The following is a 17,209-nucleotide window of genomic DNA, read 5'->3' on the forward strand; positions in this document are numbered from 1 at the left end:
TGGACACTTCCTTCAGAGTGCTGGTAATTTGTCATCAAGAATCAATAAAAAGAAATATTAAAGCTAGTTGGCATTACCCATGCCATCAGAAAAAATTAAACACAGATGTGAATAAAAAGTATAATTAAGCTAATAATCATATTTATTAAACACAGGGATCTGTAAATGAACTTGAAGCATGCACCCATTTAATAAGCTAAGCGTTCCAGGGTGATGCATTCCATCCCATAATGCAAATATGTCACATTACAGATGTAACCCCTTTTACTCGCCCAGAAGTTTTTCTCGCGGAGTGTTCATTGCTCTCGTGCACTCATTTTGTTCTCAATGAGAATAAGATTTGAGTTTTAGTGGATACACCTTTATTTTTCAAATCGGAAAAATCATTAAAATTATGGTAAGTATCTTGAGAAACTAAAAAGAGGAACAAGCTGGGTTAGGCACAGTTCGTGCTGGAGTCTGGGAGCTCATACAGATTGAGGTTCTCAGCTCTGTCGCCTGTCTTCTGATGGTGGTCCAAAACTAGCATAGAGCAGTGTTGTCCAATATGTCAGACACTAGCCACATGTGTCGAAATGGAACTCCAGATGTGGCAAGCTGCATTTCCGATTAGTAAATTAAAAAATGATGGGCACCATCATGGGCATGTGATCTCAATCCTTATATGTGGTGTCTGAATGTGCATTTTAATCTTTTTGTTTGTTAGTTGGCAAAATACCAAGACAAAAACCAGAGTATGCAAGTGTTTTTTGATCATTGAGTGCTTTATATCCGTGGTTATTAAATGGTGATGGATGCTTGTTAATAAATATACACCTGTGAAGTACATGTACCTGTATTGTGTGTGCATGTACGGTGTTTTCTACAAAAATTAGTGCATGTGACTAAAACGGTGTCGCCGCAGACACACCAGTGGCTAGTCAGCAAAGTTTATTGGACAACACTGCCATAAAGCCCGATTAGGTAATAATTAGTATATTCACGATTATACAACATCCAAATCTGCAATTTTAATACACACAGGAGCACAGTGGCTTTGACTCCATGAGTATTTTTCACAGAGAATTGTTTTGTGCTAACATTCATAACAATTCAATTTTGACTATTTGAAATACAGCCTGAGGAGGTCTTGTGTAATGAGCTGAAGTACTTTCTAATGGAAGCGAGGATGGAGGTCTTATGAGCTCGTGTAGCAAGGTCCAAAAAAAGTATAATTGTTTCATAAGATAGTTTTGACTTGTTAAATAGAGATTATTATTTTTATTAAACATAAAAAGGGTGCATTATAAAAACAATAATTTTTCTTGCATATTGACTTGGATGCAGAGAGTATTCCTCTGGTATTTTGTTGTTGTCTTTTGCTCAGTGGGAAGCAAAGGAAAACATAGAAAGTGCAGTTGTCCAGGTAGCTCGAATGGATCAACAGCACGGTCCCAACATAAAGATTACGATGCCGGGGGCTTTTGCTCTCACTTTCTTGCCTCATTGGGTAGGTCAGTTGTCCGCCAGGCCACTGATCGGACAGAATGCAGATATACAAAAATGACAGTACAATTCACTCCATTTGACTGTTCTTCCCATCAGCCTCTCACTGAGCAATATTGACAAGGTCTTGCCTAATTCTGTGACCCAGACCATCTCACCTCCCAGGAAATTGATGCCTTGTGATAATAGTCTACAAGGGGTGTATAATGTTAATAGCAGGGAGAATGATCATGTATTTTTAAAACAGGACTTCAATTTCCAGCCCTCTCATGCTGGGTTATATCCTTTCAGTGTTTAAAACCCTTTGTCCTGAACAGCTTATTTATTGTCAGTAAAATTTAGAGAAACCCATTAAGGAGAGGAACAATGTTTATTTAGATTTTCTTTAAATGATGATAACTTTATTTTTCCTCTATCAAACGGGAGAATATTTGAATATAAAATGTCTCCTTACTCATTCTTTTCCCTTTCATTAAAAGAGAAAAAAATAAACATTGGTGTTAAGTTGACAAATTGCTAACAGGTGTAGTGAAATGAGAACTTTTCCTGCACAGTGTGTCACTTATTTGCAGAGCCCACCAAATTTCCCTTGATTAGCTCCAAAGTTGTCACCAAATCATAGCTGTCTCAGGTTTGAGGTTCATTCAGATTTGGATTAATCAATGTGCTTTTGCTGGTAAATGTTAGGAAGACCGATGTGGCTTAAAAGCCACATGATTTACTTTAGCAAGGCAAAGGAGCCCTCCCATTGTTGGCAGTTGCACCAATATAAAATCAAAGAATAGAAATCTGTGTGCATGCTACAATTAGGGCTTTCAATTCAAATACAGTATTTCTATGTGGGCCCAGATTTGTTGGATCTCAAAAATGGAAAACTATAGATACTGATGTTCAGGTCAATATGAGTACATTAAAGTTTATTTTATGAATGTAAGATTTAAATTTTTAAATATTACAGTTTCAATGTGGAATGATCTTTACTGTTCACATTTTTAATGTTCTTTTCTATTTAGCTTTAGAGTTACTTGGGTTCCATTGCTTAGTGAAAAACAAAGTAAAACACAACATGTGCAGGTATCCAGGTAGCTCAAGTAGACCAACAACTTAGTCCCAATCTAACGGTGATCAGTTTGAGCCTTTTACTCCTACTTTCTTACCTTAGTTGGGTAGATCAATTGCCCATCCACCTCTGCAAGCTGTTCATTAGGCCGAAAACAGATATATAAAAATGACATCGTCCAACTCACTCCACTTGACGGTACTTCCCCATTAGCCTATCACTGAGCAATATTGCCAATAATTTGCATAACTTTATGATAAAGGCTATCTGACCCACTCAGCCAATTGATGTTTCATGATAATAACCTACAGGGGGAGAATAATGGGTGGGCAAAATAAATTAAAATAAATGCCAATTAAAAGACATGTCAAATTCCATCCTTTCACAAGATGATGGTTTGAAATAGATTGATATACTTAGCCAAAAAAAGGTGCCTATAAGATAAATACTCATCTATTGACAATCAACACTTACTGCATCTGATGTACAAGTGACATGTACCTGCCACTAAGCTGAACAAACTCATTTGTTTATGGTTTTCGTCCAAGACACAAATAATATTCTTGAACCTATTTGCTGTCTGATCTGAGTGCTAGTCCTCTACCAAAATGGAACAAGAATTCGGCATCAACTGCACTTGTTTAAAAAAAGAACATTCATAACCTCACAGAGTCTGGTTAAAAAAAAAATGGAACATTTACTTCACTTCTGTACATTAAGCTTTATAACGTCATTGCGTTTCTTGACTACACTTTAAACAATGATTTTATCAAAGAATAAAGAATATTTTTGTAGTTTGATTCCTTTGATTGAGGGTGCAATCTAAAATAGTGGACAATGTTGCATTAATGCTCATGGAGAAATATTTGAGTCCATTAATAGTAGCAATTGGCAGCAGAATATTTTTCTCTAGATAAATCTTAATAAAGGATAAATATTGCAAAGCTTGGGATTCCTTTACTTATTTTGAATAAAAACAAAACACAGAACAATCCCTTTTCTTAAAATATATCTATAACAAAAACAAGTCTATCCACTGATTTCGATAATTAAAGATACAGTAACAGAAAATATGTGATCTCATATATTTGCAGCACCACCTATGCCTTTGCATTGTTTTCCATTCTATTTTATATATAGTCTATCTTATCCAACCGAAGACTTCATTTATTTCATTTTCCCCAAATGAAACCAAAAATGAACTGTGGGTTTTCATCACAGGTTACATAAAAAGTTCCATCTGTCACTGAATTAGTGTTTCCTGGCTCTGACATCATTCTTTCCATTTGTCACTATGTAGTTGAAATGTGGCTGAGGGTTACGGTTTAGAGGCTTCTTGAAGTTCCCAGGCTGGTTGAGCATAGAGGTTGAGCTAGCTGCGTCTGATGCTGTAGTTGTTGGACCTGTTAAAAAAAAAATGGTTTGTAGGTATTTACTTCGACTGCAGATAATCATAAAATATTATTATTGTCCCCTTCCCCTCTCCAACACACACCCTCCCACCATCAAGAAGCGGACACATTCCAAGCTACAAGCATGTTTTTTAATCCTCAGCTTGCTCAGTTACTAGCACTCTTGTATATGAGTCAGAAGATTGTGGGTTCAAACTGCACCTCGGGACTTGAGAACTGTCATGCATGTAACTTTTATGTAACAACACTGCAATACTGTCTATACGTAAGAAATGCACACCTTGACCACAGTGGGTGAACTTGTGGGAGACACTTCTCACCTGGTCACCCAGGTATATAAAGGGAGGTCCCACACAGGGTCATCACTTCTGGGTCCTGTGAATAAAGGTTCAGGTCATGGAGTGACCTTGTCCATAGAATGTGCCTCGTGTGGATTTGTGGTATTGTGTAAGGACTTTACATTGGCGACGAGAAACGGGAATCAACGACCTACGAGAATGGCCACCGGCAGCACAGATGAACGGTACTGTGTTGGTGAGGATTGGGACGATTTCATTGAGAGGCTCCAGCAGAGTTTTGTCATGAAGGACTGGCTGGGAGACGCAGCGGCCGACAAGCGAAGGGCTCATCTGCTGACCAGCTGTGGACCTAAGACTTACGCGCTCATGAAAGACCTGCTAGCACCCGAGAAGCCGGCGGACAAAACCTTCGAAGAGCTCAGCAAACTAATTGGTGAGCACCTCAAACCGGCGAGCACCATACACATGGCCCGACACAGATTCTATATATAACGACGTCGGGAAGGACAGAGCATACCGGATTTCGTTGCGGACCTCCGGCGCTTGGCCAGCCTCTGTAAGTTCACAGACGCCTGCAGTGGGGAGATGCTAAGGGATTTCTTTATTGAGGGCATCGGTCATGCTGGGATTTTCAGAAAGCTAATTGAGACCAAGGACTTGACCTTGGAAGCGGTGGCGTTGATGGCTCAGACTTTTATGGCGGGGGAGGAGGAAACCAAGATAATATTACACGCGCAATTCTGCCTCCAACGTGGCGATGGATCAGGGAGTCAATATCATAAACGCGACACAGAGCCCCGCAAGGGCAGTTCGAGACACCCCAGGTAGCAATAGACCCAAGAGTAAGTCTCCAACACAGACAATGGCAGGCTGAACGGACATTTACGCCCCCCCAGTGGACAATGCGGCCCGGGATGGGGCCATTGACACCCACTAACAGGGTGCTCAAGAGCAGTCAAAGGGACAATCAGCGAGGAATGCCTCGCAACAGCTCTTTTGTTCACAACAATGGGAATCTCAGTTCATGCTGGAGGTGTGGGGGCAGACATGCTGCCAGGACTTGCAGGTTTCAACAGTTCGTCTGCAGAAATTGTAACCTCAGTGGTCATTGAGCCAGAATGTACAGAAAGCCTGTAACCAGGCTAATATATGAGGCGGATGAACCAGATGAGGGGTCTGCGCGGCAGGATGACGCTTGGGGCAAATCAATGGATGCTGAAGTTCAGCGGGTTCATGTGGCAAACATTCACAGCTCATATACCAAAACGCCACCTATGATGATGAAAGTCATATTAAACGACATCCCTGTACGCATGGAGCTGGACACAGGGACCAGCCAGTCACTCATGAGTGTTCAACAATTCGAAAAGCTGTGGCCACTCAAAGCCAGCAGACCAAAACTAGAACGCTTTGAGACGCAATTACGGACGTACATCAAAGAAATCATTCCAGTGCTAGGCAGTGCAATGTTGACGGTCACACACAATGGATCGGTGAACCGGCTGCCGCTCTGGATTGTCCCGGGCAATGGTCCCGCACTGTTGGGGAAGAGCTGGTTAGCTGAGATGAACTGGAAATGGGGGGATGTGCACGCCATGTCATCTGTGGAGCGAAGTTCATGCTCACAGGTCCTACAGCAATTTGAGTCACGAATTCAACCTGGCGTCGGGACGTTCAAAGGTACCAAAGTAATGATAAGCATCACCCCGAACGCCAGACCAGTGCACCACAAAGCCAGAGCTGTGCCGCATGTGATGCGGGAAAAAATTGAGAGCGAGTTGGACCGGTTGCTGAGAGAGGGCATCATCTCACCCATTGAATTCAGCGACTGGGCAAGCCCCATCGTTCCCGTCCTAAAAGCGGATGGCTCGGTCAGGATCTGTGGCAACTACAAGGCCATTATCAACCGGGTGTCCCTACAAGACCAATACTCCTCCCGAGAGCGAAAGACCTTTTAGCCATGCTGGCAGGCGGCAAGCTGTTCACCAAGTTGGATCTCACTTCAGCCTACATGACCCAAGAACTGGCCGACGAATCTAAACTACTGACCACCATCACCATGCACAAGGGACAGATTGTTTACAACAGGTGTTCGTTTGGCATTCGATCAGCGGCTGCAATTTTTCAAAGAAACATGGAAAGCCTGCTCAAATCCATTCCTGGGACAATCGTATTTCAGGACGATATCCTCATCACGGATCGTGACACCGAGGAACACCTCCACAACCTGGAGGAGGTGCTACGCCGACTGGACCGGGTAAGCCTGCGACTCAAGAAGTCTGAGTGTGTGTTTTTGGCTCCCGAGGTTGAGTTTCTGGGCAGGAGGGTTGCTGCAGATGGGATTCGGCCTACCGAATCCAAAATGGAGGTGACTCGACGAGCGCCCAGGCCCTGCAACACATCGGAGTTGCGTCCATTTCTGGGACTCTTGAACTATTTCGGGAACTTTCTGCCGAAATTAAGCACATGGTTGGAGCTGCTACACGTGCTCCTGCGTAAGGCTTGTGATTGGTTTTGGGAGGACTGTCAGGAACGGGATTTCATTCGGGCGCGGAACCTACTTTGTTCAAATAAGTTGTTGATCCTGTACGACCCCCATAAGAAATTGGTTCTGACATGTGATGCATCGTCTATGGGGTTGGATGCGTGTTGTGGCAGAGTAATGCTGAGGGCCAATTACAACCTGTGGCTTATGCCTCCAGGTCGCTCTCTCAAGCTGAACGGGGATATGGGATGGTTGAGAAGGAAGCACTCGCATGTGTCTATGGGGTGAAAAAGATGCATCAGTACCTTTTTGGCAGGAGGTTCGAATTAGAAACGAACCACAAGCCGTTAACATCCCTGCTGTCAGACAGCAAAGCCGTCAATGCCAAGGCGTCAGCTCGCATACAGCGATGGGTCCTCACGCTGGCTGCGTATGACTACACCATCCGGCACCGGCCGGGCACTGAAAATTGCGCTGACATGCTCAGCAGGCTTCCACTGGCCACCACCGAGGGGGCAGCGGAGCAAAGTGCTGAGATGGTCATGGCTGTTGATGCCTTTGACAGCGCAGGCTCCCCCATCACAGTCCACCAGATCAAAATCTGGACCAACAGAGATCCCCTCCTATAAGAAATGTGTCCTGACTGGAGATTGGGCGCCCGCACATGGAGCATGCCCTGAGGAGGTCAGACCGTTTCACAGATGGATGGATGAGCTCTCCATCCAAGCTGACTGCCTACTATGGGGCAGCCGGGTAGTCATGCCCCAGAGGGGCAGGGAAGCATTCATCAGGGAACTCCACAGCAAGCACCCAGGCATCGCGCTGATGAAGGCCATTGCCCGGTCACATGTGTGGTGGCCGGGAATTGATTCAGACTTGGAACACTGTGTTCACAGGTGCACGACGTGTGCCCAGCTAGGTAATGTCCCCAGGGAGGCCCCGCTCAGCCCGTGGCCCTGGCCCACCAGGCCATGGTTACGTATTCACGTAGACTACACGGGCCCGTTCATGGGAAAAATGTTTCTCATTGTGGTTGATGCGTACTCGAAATGGATCGAGTGCATCATTTTGAATTCGTGCATGACATCCATCGCCGTGGAGAGTCTGCGTGCGGTCTTTGCGACCCACGGCTTGCCGACATCCTTGTTAGTGATAATGGCCCATGTTTCACACGCTACGAATTCCGGGAGTTCATGTTGGGTAATGGCAGTAACCATGTCAGGACAGCATCGTTCAAGCCGGCCTCCAATGGCCAGGCGGAACGTGCGGTCCAAATCATAAAGCAAGGCATGCTTCGGATTCAAGGACCCTCCCTTCAATGCCGCCTATCGCGCCTCCTGCTGCCTATAGGTCCCGACCGCACTTGCTCACGGGGGTCCCGCCCGCGGAGCTACTCATGAAACGAACATTCAAAACTCAGCTGTCTCTCATTCATCCAGTCCTGTCCAACATTGTTGAGGGCAAGCGCCAGTCCCAAAACGAGTACCATGACCGAAATTCAAGGGGGAGATGTATAGAAATTGATGACCCCGTATTTGTTCTCAATCACGCTTTGGGGCCCAAATGGCTTGAGGGTACTGTAATCGACAAAGAGGGGAATAGGGTCATAGTGGTTAAACTTAACAATGGGCAGATATGCCGCAAGCATCTGGACCAAGTTTTTAAAAACAAGGTTCAGCATGGACACTGAGGAACCTGAGGAAGATCATGAGATGGTATTCACACCACCGCCAGTGAATGAGCAACAAGAACATTCAGCAGCATGCACAGTCCCTGCAGTCAGCCCGGACAGGCCGGAATCACCACAGGTGACAGACACGCATACCAAGCCTCAACAACCAGAGCCCCAACTGCAGCGCTCCACGAGAGACCGCAGACCACCCGAAAGACTTAACCTATGATCCCAATAAGATGTTGAGGGGGAGGTGATGTGATGTGATGTATGTAACCTTTATGTAACAACACTGCAATACTGTATATACGTAAGAAATGCACACCTTGACCACAGGGGGTGAACTTGTGGGAGACACTCCTAACCTGGTCACCCAGGTATATAAAGGGAGGTCCCACGCAGGGTCATCACTTCTGGGTCCTGTGAATAAAGGTTCAGGTCATGGAGTGAACTTGTCCATATAATGTGCCTCGTGTGGATTTGTGGTATTGTGTAAAGACTTTACAAGAACGTAATCCAGGCTGACAGTTTAGTGCAGTAATGAGGGACTGTTGTATTTTTAGCGGTAGTGTCTTTTGGATGAGAAGTGAACTTAAGGCCCTTTCTGCCCGTTCAGATTCCACTCCAATATTTGAAGGAAAACAGGAAGTTCCATCATCATAGGCAGTCCCTCGAACCGAGGATGACTTGCTTCCACATCAAAAAGTTCACAGGTGTTTCAATGATGGACCTAAAATTCCAGGTCCGAGCTAAATTTTGAAGGATGGAAGATGCCTGTGCGTGGATTTTTTAATGTGTGGTAATCGTTGCACACCAGCCATCACACGGGTTTGACAGAGCTAGGTCTTGGTCCGGTAGCAAGGATTAACCAAGATGACTGGGAACCTGCTCTGCTGCACAGACCTAGTTTGCACGCATATCGCAGTGTGGGCTGGCCCGTGCTGCCCCTGGGCCCTTGCCTCTTCTGGGCCCCAAACTCGCGCCTCTCCTGGGCCCCAGTCTCTCGCCGCTCCTTCGCCCGATCTTGCCGCTCCTTCGTCCCGACCTCGCCGCTCCTGATGTATCTGCCCACGCTCCAATCACCAACCTGAAACTTGGTGACGTCCCTTTTCACCGCCGTTGCTCTCCTGCTCCCCGAAGTGGTATGCTGCCACGCTGCTCCTTCCACTCTCCGGCCGGCTCCGATAGTGCTTGCAGACCGGGGGCCACTCAGCCTGCTGGGCTAGGCCGCCACGCTGCTCCTTCCGCTCTCTGGCCTACTCCGGCCTGCTCCCACAAACAGCAGTGTGATAAATATCCAGATAATCTGTTTTTGTTATGTTGGTTGAGAGATAAATATTGGCTCAGTCACCAGGGTAACTCCCCACTGCTCTTGTAAAGCAGAATCCCCACCAAAGTAAGGGAGAGTGCAGAAGTTCCACTGGTGTCCTGATCAACAGCCATCCCTCATTAATACCACCAAACAGATTAACTGGTCACTCATATCACTGTGGTTTGTGGGACCTTATGTGTGCATGGCTGCTGTGTTTGCCAACATAACAATGACCGAGTAAAAAAAGTAATTAATTGGCTGTGACATGTTTTAGGATATCCTGAGAATGTGAAAGGCTCTTTATAAATGCAAATCTTTCTGACTGGCAGTGCAACTCTATGTGAATTACCATCAGCCACTATGGTTGCAAGTAGAGAAAGATACACGTCAGTTTTTCCTAGAATTAAAGCAGAATGCTTTAATTTCTTTACACGTGCCTTGCAGAGAACTAAAAATAACTCACTCAAGCTCTGTCATTTATTGTTCAGCAGCAGGGAGCCTTGAGGCTTGACTCTGTAATGATTAATTTGGGACAGTAGTGCTCTACTATCTGTACGGAGAGTGTCTCCAGTGTAGTCATCTCTCACCGCTGCCAAATTTTGCCAAAATTTAAAAGAAAAATAGTTTTATCATATGAGTGTATTGTGGTTAGGTAATTACATAAGAATTTTGAGTAGGTAAATGTCTTTAGGGCCTACAAGCGTATCCCTTTAGAGATCAATCTCACCGACCTCTCTTTTTGTCATAAGCATGGATTTTTTTAACATGTGGTGGCCGTTGCACACCAGCCACATAACTGGCTTGACAGGGCTTGGCCTTAGTCCAGTGACAAGGGTTAACCAAGACGACTGGAAACCAGCTCTGCTGCATGGACCTAGTGCGCACACATGTCGTAGTGTGGGCTGGCCACAGAGTTACAGTATTGAACATTCAATATATAACTTGGGCTCATTTGTGAATTGTCCTCAGCTAAGCTAACAAAATGATAATTTAAAAAAAAGGTGCAAATATGTTGCTGCATTTCTGTAACCAGCTATGTCACATAAAGGCATTGTATTTCTATTGGCCACTTAGTTTAGTAAGCCCATTAAGCTTTGTGTTCTCACCTCTGACCTTCTTCTGTACAACCAGCCCTCTCCCATTGGCATTTCTCTGGTAGATGGTGCTGGGTGGTGTACTGACTACCTCCAACATCTGAAGGTCACTCTCACCTACACAAAGCAGTACAGACAGCTTATTGTTATCAATTGTATGCACAAAGTATATGTACATTAAAAATGAAGTAACAATTAACAAAAAATATCACCACACTGATAGCTGCTGGAAGAACAACTGCAATATATTATTTGGTTTAAGTCAAATTTCTTTTCTTAATTTCTATAAAACAACATATTGCAGGAGATAGTGTTGGTGTTTCATAACAGAAAGTGTTGGTGTTTGTGTCTATAGGCTAGAATTTTCAAAAAATCCACCATCGCTGGATTGCTGCCCAAAATATCGCTAAGATTCTCAAATTATCGCTGGCCAAAAATTCCAATACAAACATTTTTTAAATCTGCCCAGCGAAAAAAAATGACCTTAATAAATTCTCAGCGGAAAATGGAATATTGGGCAAATTGGGCAGTTCTTAAAAAAAAAAATGGGTGATAATTATTAAAATTTACACCGAGGGAGTAGTTACTATTTAGGGCAAGGATAGTAGGGATGGGTGTGTTGAATAGTTGAGAGGACTACTCAAGGACATCTGAGGGGGAGTGAATAGTTTGCATAGTGGGGTTGTGGATATTGGGAAATGCCTCATACTTTGCAAAATGGAAGTTAAGTTTCACTGTAAACAAGTTTGTCGATACGGCGGCCCCAATTATATACTGATGCTCATTGTTTTTAGTTAACATAAACTATTCAGCTGAAGGAGGAGTGTAAGTGGGGAGCTGTTGTGGTGGAATTGCTCTTTTACATAAGAAAATAAGAAATAAGAGCTGGAGTAGGCCATTTGGTCCTTCAAGTCTGCTCCGCCATTCAACAAGATCATGGCTGATCTACCTCAACCCTATCCTCCCGCACAATGCTCACATGCCTTAATTCCCTTCGTTGCTAAAAATATATCAACTTCTCTCTTGAATATACTCAACGCCTGAGTATCTACAGCTCTCTGGGGTAGAGAATTCCAAAGGTTGACAACCCTTTGAGTGAAGAAATTTCTCTTCATCTCAGTTCTAAATGGCCTACCTTATTCTGAGGCTATGACCCTGTGTTCTAGATTTCCCAGCCAGGGGAAACATCCTCCCAGCATTCCCTCATCCTGTCAAGCCCCTTAAGAATTTTATATGTTTCAATTAGATCTCCCTTCATTCTTTGAAGCTCTAGGAAATATAAATCTAGTCTACTCACTCTCTCCTCATCGGGCAATCCTCTCATCCCAGGAACCAGTCCAGTGAACCTTTGTTGCACTCGCTCTAAGGCCAGTATGTCTTTCTTTAGATAATGAGACCAGAACTGTACACAGTACTCCAGGTGTAGCCTCACCAATGCATTATATAATTGTAGTAAGACTTTATTACTTTTATGGCATTTACTTGGAGGATGGTAGTGGGGAGTACGGGCAGGCTGAATTGAGGTGAGTGCAAGAATGGATCTAAAAAGATGCAGCATTTATCTGAGCTGCAAAGAACCATAGAATTTACATACCTTCAGATTTGCAGTTTTTAGAGTTCGGAAACAGGTTGAGAATCACAGCAATACCATGGACAGAGTTACATAGAAATATAGAAAATAGGTGCAGGAGTAGGCCATTCGGCCCTTCGAGCCTGCACCACCATTCAATAAGATCATGGCTGATCATTCACCTCAGTACCCCTTTCCTGCTTTCTCTCCATATCCCTTGATCCCTTTAGCTGTAAGGGCCATACCTAACTCCCTCTTGAATATATCCAATGAACTGGCATCAACAACTCTCTGTGGTAGGGAATGCCTGAGTGAAGAAGTTTCTCCTCATCTCAGTCCTAAATGGCTTACCCCTTATCCTTAGACTATGTCCCCTGGTTCTGGACTTCCCCAACATCGGGAACATTCTTCCTGCATCTAACCTGTCCAGTCCCGTCAGAATTTTATATGTTTCTATGAGGTCCCCTCTCATCCTTCTAAACTCCAGTGAATACAGGCCCAGTCGATCCAGTCTCTCCTCATATGTCAGTCCTGCCATCCCGGGAATCAGTCTGGTGAACCTTGGCTGCACTCCCTCAATAGCAAGAACGTCTTTCCTCAGATTAGGAGACCAAAACTGAACATAATATTCCAGGTAAGGCCTCACTGCAGGTATGACTGTGTGATCTCACTGTGTGATTAATGTTGGGGTACAGGAGACATTGAAGTGTGATCATTCTCAAGGATTTTAACAGAGAGGGTTAGGAAACCTAGATGAACATTTATTTACAGTCATTAAATTATAGGTATGCATATATTATAACAAACTTTTTTTTTTAACACAATGGCACTTTCAAGATAGCTAGTATTGTAGTTCAGCATTGCACAAAGAGTCAGAGTGAATAACAACTAGGCGTTCTGAATTGATTTTGTCCAAGATATTTATGAATTGTGAACCTAAAATCAATGTTGCTGTGTGATTCATCCCTAACTATCCATTATTTTTTGTTGGATAAGCAAAAAATACAAAAAAAACACAAGCGAGAACCTAGCTGCCAGTAATAAGAATAAGAAAACAGCTACAGGGATGCAAATGAGTGTGAGCAATACAGGAGGAACAAGATTCAGGTTACAAGAATATGTTTCAAATCATATAGAAATATTCAGCAACAATATAATAATGAATTTCAAAACTGAAACTATGCATCTGTAGAAAAATGTTTATATAGTTTCCTCAAATAACTCTTGACTTTGCTGCAAGTTTTTGCTGTTGGTGAGTCCAATGATATTTAAAGTCTTTAGGGGCGGATTTTTGGCTCCTCTCCGCTCCGTTTCTCACCCCGGAGCAGCGGCAATGGCAGCGGCGAGGTGTTCTGGCCGGGTGGTCAGCCTCCATCGCCCCGCAGTGATCCTCATGTCCGGTTTTGCGGTGGGGCGAAGCCGCACTGCTTGGAAGAGCTGCGCCGGTGTGCAACGCCCCTGTTTGCAGCACCAGCGCGAGCTTTGACTCTTGCCCGACCTGTATGCCCCGCAGTGAACGCCTGGGAAATCAGGCGGTCCAACGATACTGACAGCGGAGAGGTAAGTAATGGACTCCTAAGGTAAGTGTGATTGCTTTTTCTTTTAATTTGTTTTGCGATTTGTGTTGTGGTGGCATGGGCAATGTTTTGGGAATGTTTTTGTGGCTTTATTTTTAGTTTTCCCCCCCGCCCCACAGGTGTCTCTCGGAGCGTTCCCGGCCCAGCTCTTTAAGCTTGGGAGTTTCCCATGCCAGCGCCCAAGAGAGGTGTACAAAACCTCACTTAGCGCTGCACCTCCTGACTCGGCTCAGCTGCCCAATGTTACTTACTGAGGCACAAACTGTTTCCAGGCACAAACTTTACCGCCCCACCGCCACACCCCAGAAACATCAAAGCCGAAAATCTGTCCCTTAAAAAACTATGGATACTTGTGTTAAATTACATAGAATTTACAGCTCAGAAACAGGCCATTCAGCCCAACTGGTCCATGCCGGTTTTTATGCTCCACTCGAGTCTCCTTCCACCTTACTTCATCCAACCCTATAACATAGACTTCAAAGGGACATAGACAGGCTGGTGGAATAGGCAGACACATTGCAGATGAAATTTAATATGGAAAAGTGTGAAGTGATACATTTTGGTAGTAAGAATGAGAAGAGGAAATATAAACTAAAGGGTACAGTCCTAAAGTGGGTGCATGAACAGAAAGACCTGGGGGTATATGTGCATAAATCATTGAAGGTGACATGGCAGGTTGAGAAAGCAGTTAAAAAATCTTACGGGATCCTGAGGTTCATGAATAGAGGTATAGAGTACAAAAGCGTGGAAATTATGATGAACCTGCATAAAACTCTAGCTCGGCCTCAACTGGAGTATTGTGCCCAATACTTTCGGAAGTTTGTGAAGGCCTTTGATAGGGTGCAGAAAAGTTTTACAGCACTATGTATAAACTATCATGTCAAGGCTGCTGTTATTTCTATCCTAACAGTGAATATCCCACATACCTGCATAATGGCTGATTGGGAATTTTACTTTCCCAGGTGCATGTGCTGCTTTCCCATGTGTCCGTAACTGAGATTGGCCATTCACGTTAAATCTATTATCTGAAATACTCTCCAACGGTTGGAATCGGGATGAAATATTCTTAGGATGGGGTAACTGAGAAGATAAGAAGATTTTTTCAAATGAGGAAAACAATGAAACGACTTCATTAAAGCAGGATAGAAAATACGGATTAAGACAGTCGTAGGAAAATATGATTCAGGCGATGAGATTTAGTCTGTCGGAAACCCAATGATTACATAAATTCACTGTCCTCAGTATGACCAAAGCTATATTCTGAAATCTCAATGTTAAGTTACTGGTTTACAAGGAACAATTAACAAAAAAGGAATGAATTCACTGACATCTCTGTGTTCTATTGAGAGACTGACAAGCCCCAGGTATCGTTGCAGAGTTTGCTAGAAATAACCTCAATTTTAAAAGCACCGATATATGCAAAATCCATAGTTTTAATATTTGTGCAGCAATCACAAAGGTTAATGGGCATTGTTGCTATCGAAACGCATCTTACAGCACAGTTTTGTATGTCTACATTTAGAGTGTTAAATGATGATTTTGAAATGTTGATGGCACAGAGTTTACAACAAAATTAAAGCAAAATCCCAATCTCACAAAACATTCAAACTTTTCTATGTGGTCAACAAGGAAACATACAAAACAGAGATTTTGGTGCAGATTGTTCCAGAACACATTCTCTAATATGTTGGCAACATCCATTTAACAAGATTAAATAGCCCCAGTTAAAGGGCATATTTCTGTACCAGACACTGATCTACTGATGACATGTCATTTCAACCAGGATTTTTGAAACTTTCACTGAGAAAATCAGAATAAAGAATACATTTTACTTCACTGCTGTATAAACAAAATACCAACCCCTTGACCGTTGACCTCAAATGACCTTGACCTTCTTTTCTTCCGTTTGGCTTCTAATGTCTCCTCTCTTCTACTTGTCTTTTTGTTTTCCTTTTTGTAGGATTGAGACCACCCATTGGGGGATTCTTCCTGGTTATGCTCTACATGGTTGACCATCTCACCGGTACTGGTGGATAGATTGTCCTCACTAGCTGCATGCTTTATAATCTGACCCTGCTGGTGTCTGTACAGTGTCAATGATGGCCCAGGAATGCCTCTATAAAATGACTGTTCATTTTCACTCATTGAGTGTAGCGAAATACTTGTTTTCTCCTTCATGGGTTCCAGAATGTGTAGCCTGTTGTCACTTTCCAGAGCTTTTGAACGTCGCCTTGCTGCTTTGACTGCAATGTTCTTGGTGCCCGTCAACATCTGCTTACGTTCTATTAAAATGGAACATTTAATTAAATCATCACAGTCATGGCAGTACTTGCAATTACTTTAGGGATACATTGCATTTGTAATACAAGGGATGGCAATATTTGGAGACATAATGGACTGGACGTTCCTTCAGGACGGTTCCAGCTGGGGATGGTTCAGACCGAGAGTTTTTATATAGGCATGGTGGGTTCCAGGTAACAACTTGCCCTATGGAGGGAGCCAGCTTCTGCCATAAGAACATAAGAATTAGGAGTGGAGTAGGCCATATGGCTCTTGCGCCTGCTCTGCCATTCAATATCACCATATGGCTGATCTTCAATCTCACCATATGGCTGAGAGTGACCATAATATGGTAAAATTCTTTATTAAGATAGAGAGTGACACAGTTAATTCGGAAACTAGGGTCCTGAACTTAAGGAAAGGTAACTTCGACGGTATGAGGCGTGAATTGGCAAGAATAGACTGGCAAATGATACTTAAAGGGTTGACGGTGGATAAGCAATGGCAAACATTTAAAGATCACATGGATGAACTTCAACAATTGTACATCCCTGTCTGGAGTAAAAATAAAACGGGGAAGGTGGCTCAACCATGGCTAACAAGGGAAATTAAGGATAGTGTTAAAACCAAGGAAGAGGCATATAATTGGCGAGAAAAAGCAACAAACCTGAGGACTGGGAGAAATTTAGAATTCAACAAAGGAAGACTAAGGGTTTAATTAAGAGGGGGGAAATAGAGTACGAGAGGAAGCTTGCAGGGAACATTAAAAACTGACTGCAACAGCTTCTATAAATATGTGAAGAGAAAAAGATTAGTGAAGACAAACGTAGGTCCCTTGCAGTCGGATTCAGGTGAATTTATAATGGAGAACAAAGAAATGGCAGACCAATTTAACAAATACTTCGATTCTGTCTTCACGAAGGAAGACACAAATAACCTTCTGATTGTACTAGGGGACAGTAG

The 17,209-nt window shown here is 43.5% G+C and overlaps 1 protein-coding gene across 1 annotated transcript in view; it reads right to left on the reverse strand.

Annotated features, from left to right (window-relative positions):
- Positions 1-3,507: 3,507 nt before the first annotated feature.
- Positions 3,508-17,209, reverse strand: part of kif19 (kinesin family member 19) — a 243,767-nt gene continuing 230,065 nt past the window's right edge. Inside the window, exons 18-21 of the mRNA XM_070857681.1 lie at positions 15,827-16,248; positions 14,893-15,046; positions 10,832-10,936; positions 3,508-3,948 (exon numbers count right to left, since the gene is read on the reverse strand). Of these exons, the coding sequence (XP_070713782.1) occupies positions 3,797-3,948; positions 10,832-10,936; positions 14,893-15,046; positions 15,827-16,248 (833 nt within the window). The 3' untranslated portion in view covers positions 3,508-3,796. The remainder of the gene's footprint in view (positions 3,949-10,831; positions 10,937-14,892; positions 15,047-15,826; positions 16,249-17,209) is intronic.

Source organism: Pristiophorus japonicus, chromosome 16 (assembly GCF_044704955.1).
Source record: "Pristiophorus japonicus isolate sPriJap1 chromosome 16, sPriJap1.hap1, whole genome shotgun sequence".
Taxonomy (NCBI): domain Eukaryota; kingdom Metazoa; phylum Chordata; class Chondrichthyes; family Pristiophoridae; genus Pristiophorus; species Pristiophorus japonicus.